This window comes from Phyllobates terribilis, unplaced genomic scaffold, assembly GCF_046119375.1.
Source record: "Phyllobates terribilis strain yellow unplaced genomic scaffold, ASM4611937v1 Scaffold_8__6_contigs__length_399053987, whole genome shotgun sequence".
NCBI classification, from domain to species: Eukaryota; Metazoa; Chordata; class Amphibia; order Anura; family Dendrobatidae; genus Phyllobates; species Phyllobates terribilis.
In genome coordinates this window covers 174,683,879-174,694,625 of record NW_027362768.1, presented here as the reverse complement: position 1 = coordinate 174,694,625, position 10,747 = coordinate 174,683,879, and the positions used below count along the sequence as shown (strand labels likewise).

General features: G+C 49.5%; 1 protein-coding gene across 15 annotated transcripts in view; it reads left to right on the top strand.

The window, feature by feature from the left end:
• The window catches only part of DOCK7 (dedicator of cytokinesis 7), a 119,569-nt gene that overhangs the window by 56,569 nt on the left and 52,253 nt on the right, over positions 1-10,747 (top strand). For all 15 annotated transcript variants that reach the window (XM_073643798.1, XM_073643795.1, XM_073643807.1 and 12 more), the window contains exons 15-19: positions 7,985-8,102; positions 8,766-8,836; positions 9,148-9,286; positions 9,373-9,474; positions 9,706-9,792. In XM_073643798.1, coding sequence (XP_073499899.1) covers positions 7,985-8,102; positions 8,766-8,836; positions 9,148-9,286; positions 9,373-9,474; positions 9,706-9,792 — 517 coding nt within the window. The remainder of the gene's footprint in view (positions 1-7,984; positions 8,103-8,765; positions 8,837-9,147; positions 9,287-9,372; positions 9,475-9,705; positions 9,793-10,747) is intronic.

Genomic DNA, 10,747 nt, shown 5'->3' with positions numbered 1-10,747 from the left:
CAGACCTCCTCCTCCTCTACAGTGCATGGCTGCGCAGACCTCCTCCTCCTCTACAGTGCATGGCTGCTCAGACCTCCTCCTCCTCTACAGTGCATGGCTGCGCAGACCTTCTCCTCCTCTACAGTGCATGGCTGCGCAGACCTCCTCCTCCTCCTCTACAGTGCATGGCTGCGCAGACCTCCTCCTCCTCCTCCTCCTCTACAGTGCATGGCTGCGCAGACCTCCTCCTCCTCCTCCTCTACAGTGCATGGCTGCGCAGACCTCCTCCTCCTCCTCTACAGTGCATGGCTGCGCAGACCTCCTCCTCCTCCTCCTCTACAGTGCATGGCTGCGCAGACCTCCTCCTCCTCCTCCTCTACAGTGCATGGCTGCGCAGACCTCCTCCTCCTCCTCTACAGTGCATGGCTGCGCAGACCTCCTCCTCCTCTACAGTGCATGGCTGCGCAGACCTCGACCTCCTCTACAGTGCATGGTTGCGCAGACCTCGACCTCCTCTACAGTGCATGGCTGCGCAGACCTCGACCTCCTCTACAGTGCATGGCTGCGCAGACCTCGACCTCCTCTACAGTGCATGGCTGCGCAGACCTCCTCCTCCTCTACAGTGCATGGCTGCGCAGACCTCCTCCTCCTCTACAGTGCATGGTTGCGCAGACCTCCTCCTCCTCTACAGTGCATGGTTGCGCAGACCTCCTCCTCCTCTACAGTGCATGGTTGCGCAGACCTCCTCCTCCTCTACAGTGCATGACTGCGCAGACCTCCTCCTCCTCTACAGTGCATGGCTGCGCAGACCTCCTCCTCCTCCTCCTCTACAGTGCATGGCTGCGCAGACCTCCTCCTCCTCCTCTACAGTGCATGGCTGCGCAGACCTCCTCCTCCTCTACAGTGCATGGCTGCGCAGACCTCCTCCTCCTCTACAGTGCATGGCTGCGCAGACCTCGACCTCCTCCTCTACAGTGCATAGCTGCGCAGACCTCTTCCTCCTCTACAGTGCATGGCTGCGCAGACCTCCTCCTCCTCCTCTACAGTGCATGGCTGCGCAGACCTCCTCCTCCTCCTCTACAGTGCATGGCTGCGCAGACCTCCTCCTCCTCTTCTACAGTGCATGGCTGCGCAGACCTCCTCCTCCTCTTCTACAGTGCATGGCTGCGCAGACCTCCTCCTCCTCTACAGTGCATGACTGCGCAGACCTCCTCCTCCTCTACAGTGCATGGCTGCGCAGACCTCCTCCTCCTCCTCCTCCTCCTCCTCCTCCTCCTCCTCCTCCTCCTCCTCTACAGTGCATGGCTGCGCAGACCTCCTCCTCCTCTACAGTGCATGGCTGCGCAGACCTCCTCCTCCTCTACAGTGCATGACTGCTCAGACCTCCTCCTCCTCCTCCACTACAGTGCATGGCTGCGCAGACCTCCTCCTCCTCCTCCTCCTCTACAGTGCATGGCTGCGCAGACCTCCTCCTCCTCCTCCTCTACAGTGCATGGCTGCGCAGACCTCCTCCTCCTCCTCCTCTACAGTGCATGGCTGCGCAGACCTCCTCCTCCTCCTCTACAGTGCATAGCTGCGCAGACCTCCTCCTCCTCCTCCTCTACAGTGCATAGCTGCGCAGACCTCCTCCTCCTCCTCCTCTACAGTGCATGGCTGCGCAGACCTCCTCCTCCTCCTCTACAGTGCATGGCTGCGCAGACCTCCTCCTCCTCCTCCTCCTCTACAGTGCATGGCGCGCAGACCTCCTCCTCCTCCTCTACAGTGCATGGCTGCGCAGACCTCCTCCTCCTCCTCTACAGTGCATGGCTGCGCAGACCTCGTCCTCCTCCTCTACAGTGCATGGCTGCGCAGACCTCGTCCTCCTCCTCTACAGTGCATGGCTGCGCAGACCTCGTCCTCCTCCTCTACAGTGCATGGCTGCGCAGACCTCCTCCTCCACTACAGTGCATGGCTGCGCAGACCTCCTCCTCCTCCTCTACAGTGCATGGCTGCGCAGACCTCCTCCTCCTCCTCCTCCTCTACAGTGCATGGCTGCGCAGACCTCCTCCTCCTCCTCTACAGTGCATGGCTGCGCAGACCTCCTCCTCCTCCTTTACAGTGCATAGCTGCGCAGACCTCCTCCTCCTCTACAGTGCATGGCTGCGCAGACCTCCTCCTCCTCCTCCTCCTCCTCTACAGTGCATGGCGCGCAGACCTCCTCCTCCTCCTCTACAGTGCATGGCTGCGCAGACCTCCTCCTCCTCCTCTACAGTGCATGGCTGCGCAGACCTCCTCCTCCTCCTCTACAGTGCATGGCTGCGCAGACCTCCTCCTCCTCCTCTACAGTGCATGGCTGCGCAGACCTCCTCCTCCTCCTCCTCTACAGTGCATGGCTGCGCAGACCTCCTCCTCCTCTTCTACAGTGCATGGCTGCGCAGACCTCCTCCTCCTCTACAGTGCATGACTGCGCAGACCTCCTCCTCCTCTACAGTGCATGGCTGCGCAGACCTCCTCCTCCTCCGCTACAGTGCATGGCTGCGCAGACCTCCTCCACCTCCTCCTCTACAGTGCATGGCTGCGCAGACCTCCTCCTCTACAGTGCATGGCTGCGCAGACCTCCTCCTCCTCTACAGTGCATGGCTGCGCAGACCTCCTCCTCCTCCACTACAGTGCATGGCTGCGCAGACCTCCTCCTCCTCCACTACAGTGCATGGCTGCGCAGACCTCCTCCTCCTCCTCTACAGTGCATGGCTGCGCAGACCTCCTCCTCTACAGTGAATGGCTGCGCAGACCTCCTCCTCCTCCTCCTCCTCTACGGTGAATGGCTGCGCAGACCTCCTCCTCCTCCTCTATGGTGCATGGCTGCGCAGACCTCCTCTACAGTGCATGGCTGTGCAGACCTCCTCCTCCTCTACTGTGCATGGCTACTCAGGTCTCCTCCTCCTCTCAGTGCATGGCTGCGCAGGTCTCCTCCTCCTCTACAGTGCATGGCTGCGCAGGTCTCCTCCTCCTCTACAGTGTACACTGTGTGCAGAATTATTAGGCAAATGCGTATTTTGATCACATGATACTTTTTATACATGTTCTCCTACTCCAAGCTGCATAGTCTTCAGAGCCAACTACCAATGAAGTAAATCTGGTGATGTGCATCTCTGTAATGAGGAGGGGTGTTGACCAATGACATCAACACCCTATATAAGGTGTGCTTAATTATTAGGCAACTTCCTTTCCTTTGGCAAAATGGGTCAGAAGAGAGATTTGACGGGCTCTGAAAAGTCCAGAATTGTGCGATGTCTTGCAGAGGGAGGCAGCAGTCTTGAAATTTCCAAACTTTTGAAGCGTGATCACCGAACAATCAAGCGTTTCATGGCAAATAGCCAACAGGGTCGCAAGAAGCGTGTTGGCCAAAAAAGGTGCAAAATAACTGCCCATGAATTGAGGAAAATCAAGCGTGAAGCTGCCAAGATGCCATTCACCACCAGTTTTGCCATATTTCAGAGCTGCAACGTTACTGGAGTATCAAAAAGCACAAGGTGTGCGATACTCAGGGACATGGCCAAGGTAAGGAAGGCTGAAAAACCACCACCTATGAACAAGAAACATTAGATAAAACATCAAGAATGGGCCAAGAAATATCTTAAGGCTATGTGCCCACGATGCAGAAATGCTCCGGATTTTTTCCTGAGCGTTTCTGCATCTCCCTGGCAGAAAAAACGCATGCGGATTGTACATGCGGATTGTACATGCGGATTGTACATGCGTTTTTCCAGCCAGGGACATGCGGATGTGAAGCGTTCTTCACTTGCATTTCCGCATGCGGGTGTCAAGCACTTTCCAAGCGATTTTAGCATCACTTGGAAAGTGCTTGTCAACTTGGTCACACAATATAAATCCATGCAAACGGCATATATAGTGTGACCGTAAAAGAATGGTAAAAAATAAAAAAATAAATCTATACTTATCTTCCGATGGCCCCCGGTGTCTTGCTTCGCTCGATGCTGGCTGCCGGCAGATCGTGGTACACTGAAGGACCTGCCAACGTCGGTGTCACGTGACCCGTCACATGACTATGACGTCAGCGCAGGTCCTTCAGTCCATCGCGATTTGCCGGCAAGGGAGGACTAGCGCAGCGGGGGCCGCCAGAAGGTAAGTATAATATTTATTTTTTATTTTATTCTTTTTTTTTTTTTTTTTCCAGTTTCTATGGTACCCGGGTCCGGAGGAGAGTCTCCTCTCCTCCACACCTGGGTACTATCCGCACATTGGAACGCATGGAATGCGCATCTACATATCCAGTGAGGCGTAATCCATGCGTTCTAATGCAAGTCAATGGCGAAAACACAGCACTTCCGCAAAATAATTGGTAGTGCTGCGTTTTTTTCCCCAATGATGATCTGCAGCGGAAATTTCCGCAGCATGTGCACAGCACATGTGGATTATCATTGGGGAACATGGCAGACCTTCTACCATGCATTTTTTAAGCGTTTCTGCAGCGGAAACGCTTAAAAAACGCATTGTGGGCACACAGCCTAAGACTGATTTTTCAAAAGTTTTATGGACTGATGAAATGAGCGTGACTCTTGATGGGCCAGATGGATGGGCCAGAGGCTGGATCAGTAAAGGGCAGAGAGCTCCACTCCGACTCAGACGCCAGCAAGGTGGAGGTGGGGTACTGGTATGGGCTGGTATCATCAAAGATGGACTTGTGGGATCTTTTCGGGTTGAGGATGGAGTGAAGCTCAACTCCCAGACCTACTGCCAGTTTCTGGAAGACAACTTCTTCAAGCAGTGGTACAGGAAGAAGTCGGTATCGTTCAAGAAAAACATGATTTTCATGCAGGACAATGCTCCATCACATGCATCCAACTACTCCACAGCGTGGCTGGCCAGTAAAGGTCTAAAAGAAGAAAAAATAATGACATGGCCCCCTTGTTCACCTCATCTGAACCCCATAGAGAACCTGTGGTCCATCATAAAATGTGAGATCTACAGGGAGGGAAAACAGTACACCTCTCGGAACAGTGTCTGGGAGGCTGTGGTGACTGCTGCACGCAATGCTGATCGAAAATAGATCAACCAACTGACAGAATCTATGGATGAAGGCTGCTGAGTGTCATCATAAAGAAAGGTGGCTATACTGATCACTAATTTTTTTGGTTATTGTTTTTGCATGTCAGAAATGTTTATTTCTACATTTTGTGCACTGATATTGGTTTACCTGATGAAAATAAACAAGTGAGATGGGATTATATTTGGTTTTTATTAAGTTGCCTAATAATTCTGCACAGTAATAGTTACCTGCACAAACAGATATCCTCCTAAGATAGCCAAATCTAAAAATACCCCACTCCAACTTCCAAAAATATTAAGCTTGGATATTTATGAGTCTTTTGGGTTGATTAAGAACATAGTTCTTGGTCAATAATAAAAATAATCCTCTAAAATACAACTTGCCTAATAATTCTGCACACAGTGTATGGCTGCGCAGGTCTCCCAGCGTATGGCTGCGCAGGTCTCCTCCTCTACAGCGTATGGCTGCGCAGGTCTCCTCCTCTACAGCGTATGGCTGCGCAGGTCTCCTCCTCTACAGTTTACGACTGCGCAGGTCTCCTCCTCTACAGCGTATGACTGCGCAGGTCTCCTCCTCTACAGCGTATGACTGCGCAGGTCTCCTCCTCTACAGCGTATGACTGCGCAGGTCTCCTCCTCTACAGCGTATGGCTGCGCAGGTCTCCTCCTCTACAGCGTATGGCTGCGCAGGTCTCCTCCTCTACAGCGTATGGCTGCGCAGGTCTCCTCCTCTACAGCGTATGGCTGCGCAGGTCTCCTCCTCTACAATGTATGGCTGCGCAGGTCTCCTCCTCTACAATGTATGGCTGCGCAGGTCTCCTCCTCTACAATGTATGGCTGCTCAGGTCTCCTCCTTTACAGCGTATGGCTGCGCAGGTCTCCTCCTCTACAGCGTACGGTTGCGCAGGTCTCCTCCTCTACAGCGTACGGCTGCGCAGGTCTCCTCCTCTACAGCGTACGGCTGCGCAGGTCTCGTCCTCTACAGCGTACGGCTGCGCAGGTCTCCTCCTCTACAGCGTATGGCTGTGCAGGTCTCCTCCTCTACAATGTATGGCTGCGCAGGTCTCCTCCTCTACTGCGTATGGCTGTGCAGGTCTCCTCCTCTACAATGTATGGCTGTGCAGGTCTCCTCCTCTACAGCGTATGGCTGTGCACGTCTCCTCCTCTACAATGTATGGCTGCGCAGGTCTCCTCCTTTACAGCATATGGCTGTGCAGGTCTCCTCCTCTACAATGTACGGCTGCGCAGGTCTCCTCCTCTACAATGTATGGCTGTGCAGGTCTCCTCCTCTACAATGTATGGCTGTGCAGGTCTCCTCCTCTACAATGTATGGCTGTGCAGGTCTCCTCCTCTACAATGTATGGCTGCGCAGGTCTCCTCCTTTACAGCGTATGGCTGTGCAGGTCTCCTCCTCTACAATGTACGGCTGCGCAGGTCTCCTCCTCTACAATGTACGGCTGCGCAGGTCTCCTCCTCTACAATGTATGGCTGTGCAGGTCTCCTCCTCTACAATGTATGGCTGTGCAGGTCTCCTCCTCTACAATGTATGGCTGTGCAGGTCTCCTCCTCTACAATGTATGGCTGTGCAGGTCTCCTCCTCTACAATGTATGGCTGTGCAGGTCTCCTCCTCTACAATGTATGGCTGTGCAGGTCTCCTTCTCTACAATGTATGGCTGTGCAGGTCTCCTTCTCTACAATGTATGGCTGTGCAGGTCTCCTCCTCTACAATGTATGGCTGCGCAGGTCTCCTCCTTTACAGCGTATGGCTGTGCAGGTCTCCTCCTCTACAATGTATGGCTGTGCAGGTCTCCTCCTCTACAATGTATGGCTGTGCAGGTCTCCTCCTCTACAATGTATGGCTGCGCAGGTCTCCTCTTTTACAATGTATCGGTGCAGGTAAATTGTATCAACTGCAAGAAGTTTTGGATCAGCAAGGGTTTGCAGTGTTTCAATGTAAATGTTTCTGTTCACTGACTCAATTTCTCATAGTTTTCAAGATCTCTGTCTGCAAAGTGACAAGTGGCAGCTAAAAAACAGTGATTTTTCGTTATAATGAAAATCCTTTTGAGGTCCGGACCTGCACTGAACTCGGCCCCTCTTGTCTGTGGGTCAGTGGGCGCGCCGGGCCCATCCTGCGCTCATCAGTGCTTTAGTTACTAAATTCTACATTTTCTACAATTCTCATAAAAAGGGGGAACTTTGAGTCAAGTTCTCGCTGGTGTTAGGACACAACACGTAGATTGCTCCATCACTGAAACTTCTTTTTTTGAGGGTTTTCTGTGACCATTTCTGCAGATTAGACAGAACAAAGTCACGAAACATATAGACGAGAGCGTCTTACGGGAATTGGGAAGGTTTGTGTGTAAATGAGGCGACATCGCCGTCTGCGGAGTACAAGGATTTTATATACAAAATATCTGATCTCTGCAGCCGTAAAAACAAATAGCGCATCTGATCTCCCAGGGAATCCGGGCTCCAAGCTAATGTCAGCTTCTGAGATGTGATCAGCTGTGATCTGGGACGGTAGCTGGCATTAAGTGTTCAATTTCCCTACAGTGTCTCCACAGGAGGTATTACAAAATAATTATTGAAATCAGTGGGGGTCTCTGGATACATGGCGTAATTAAGGTTCAGCCAACCTTCGCTTGTGTCTCCAGCGTCTTCACCACCTAAACCTTTAGAAAGCCCATGGGGGGGGGGGGGTGGCGCAGGTTGGTGGTGGAGGATTGAAGAGCAAAAAGCCGCCGACAGGAACGAGCAATAAAATAGGCGGTGACTCTTGTAGGAAAAAGCACAAAATTGCTTTTTTTTTTTTTTTTTTTTTTTTTATAACATGGGTTCTGGCAGCACAGCGCCACCCGCAGGCACATCACTTTAATGTCAGTATCATTGCTTTTATACACAAGTATGAGCAAGCATTTCTTTAAATCTTCCACATTTTTTTTTATTCCACAGGAATATTCTGTACGTTTATCCACAAAGCCTTAACTTTGCAAATCGACAAGGGTCAGCGAGGAACATCACGGTGAAAGTGCAGTTCATGAGCGGAGAAGATCCTAGTAATGCCATGCCAGTAAGTGACTGACTTGTATCCCTGGCTTCATGATGAAAGTTGCATTAATTAAAAATTAAAATAAATAAAATGAAAGGGACTGTCATGTGGATGTCATCCCCCACTTAGCACTCCTAAGTGTATCAAAACAGAGAGTGTAAACCACCAAAGTGGTTAGAAAGGAAAGGTAAGGGGGTCTCCCACTGTAAGCCCATCGGTACCCCTGTCCTGTAATTGCGAGTTTACCACAGTGGCAATTGGCCCCCAGTATCATATCGATGCCCACCAGCGGATGCCATCAAGAAGTTTTGTAATATATTATAAAAACAGATGTTCCAACTGCAGAGTAAAAAAAAAGTTTATAAAAACTACCCCAAAACTTTTTTTTTTTCTATAGCAAAAATATCATTAGAACGATTCGAAGAGGAAAATTGCCCTTTTTTCCATTCCCTATAACGTAAACTGATTAAAGGATGTTTATTGCAATCTCCGCACCACAATATGTTCCCACTAAAAATTTACAAATCCTTCGGCAAGAAAGCAACGGAGAGGCTCAGGGGTCCGGGAAACGAGCTCCGTATACAGATGGTGAAATGCAGCGTCTGAACACGACCCAAGGGGTTTTATTTTATTTATTTATTTTTTATGACTTATTAGACATTAGAAATCCTGTTGCACTTTCAGGTTATCTTTGGAAAATCCAGTTGTCCAGAGTTTTCTAAAGAAGCTTACACAGCCGTGGTATACCACAACAGGTGAGGGGTCCTGAGACCACTGGAAATACGTAAAATGTGCGGGACAAGGGGTGGGTGTTTTTTTATTTATTTATTTTATAACTTTAATAGTTATTTGAATTTGGAAAAAGGGTCTTTGCCCCCTTCCCAAAAAACAGTGCCACACCTATACCAGTGCAGGGAGATGATCCCGACACCGCTGTGCTCTTCTTTTCTTGCACATTTAGACCCCATATTAATAATTAATATAAATTTTATTTTTTTTTCTACTTTTTTATATTTAAAAAAGTAATTTAATCTTTCTTTTTTTTCCTGAATTAAATTCCATTCAGGTCCCCAGACTTCCATGAAGAAATCAAGGTTCGGTTGCCGGCCACGCTGACAGATCATCACCACTTGTTGTTCACTTTCTACCACGTCAGCTGCCAACAGAAGCAGAACACCCCCCTGGAGACGCCGGTGGGGTACACGGTACGGCCCTGTTATGTTACATTGTATCAAGACGTGTTGTTACCTGGATACATTGTAACATCCGACGTTTCCTCTTTTTTTCCAAGTGGATTCCGATGCTGCAAAACGGCCGCTTGAAAACTGGACAGTTCTGTCTTCCCGTATCCTTAGAAAAACCGCCACAGGCTTATTCGGTGCTTTCCCCTGAGGTCAGTGAAACGCGTCTCCGACTATTGGGACTTGCAAAATATTCGTTTTCCCCCAATACGTTACTGAGAAGATTCTGCTTCTAAAAGGCGGCACGGACTGACCGCGCTGCTCGTGTCGGAGAGCGAGGAGAACGCGCGTCCTCCTGTGGCTCCTCCGGATGTGCGGCAGATGTGATCTTAATACTGAAGTGTTCATAGTGGCGCCATTTCACTCTTTTCGCGTTTCCGTAGGTCCCGCTGCCTGGAATGAAATGGGTTGACAATCATAAAGGAGTGTTCAACGTGGAGGTCGTCTCAGTCTCCTCAGTTCACACACAGGTGAGTTTAATTTGTTTGTTTTTTTTGCTCTGAAACTTTTTAATTTAATTAGCAATTTTTTTTATATTTCAAAGTTCAATTCTGGAAAAATAAATAGGAGGTCGGGTGATAAGTTGTGAAAAGTTTTGTGGAGCAGGATCCCTTTTATCATTAATTTCCTCTGCATTCACACCAAGCCAGAAAAACTGTGAATTTTCCAGGCAGTTCTTTGTGGATTTTTCATCGCAGATTTAACACTTTACAATGCAAATATACAGCAAGCTCCACATCCAAATTCCTTCCATCCCCTGTGTGGACATACACTAAGGGCATGTTCACACCTGATTTTTTTTTTCCATGGAAATTGTATGCAGTTTTGATGCATTTTTTTTAATGCAATTTTTGGTGCCAATGCATTTTGATCTCAGAGAAAAAACTGCATAAAATTACTAAAATAATTGTATGGTTTGTGTTTTTAATTCCCACTACAGGTCAAAAGCACTAGGAAAAAAATGCAACATGTGAATGAGATTTTAGAAGTCTCACAGATTTTACCTTTACTGTAAAACGCTGCGTTGTTTTCAGCACAGAAAAAAAAAAGCCTTAAAAAACGCTACATGTGAATAAGCCCTTACAGACTGCACACAACCCCATGTAGTCTGCTCCTCCCGTCTCACCGTTTTCTGCCTTTCCCAAAGGGACAGATAAAATGGGAGTGAGACTGCAGGACCAGACTACGCATGCTTTTTTTTGTAGTCTGTTACTATGGAGACGCATAGATCTTCATAGGAGCTGTATGCACAAATAGTGGGGTTCTAAAATTGATTTCAAAGGAGGACCATCTATTGAATAGTTCATCCTTGGCTTCCATGAGTATCCGGAAAAGAAAATGATCGCATTGGAGTACGCAGTAAGATTTGGCTCCAATATTTTGCCATTAACCCCTTCCCGACATGATTAGTGAGCAGGTGTATGG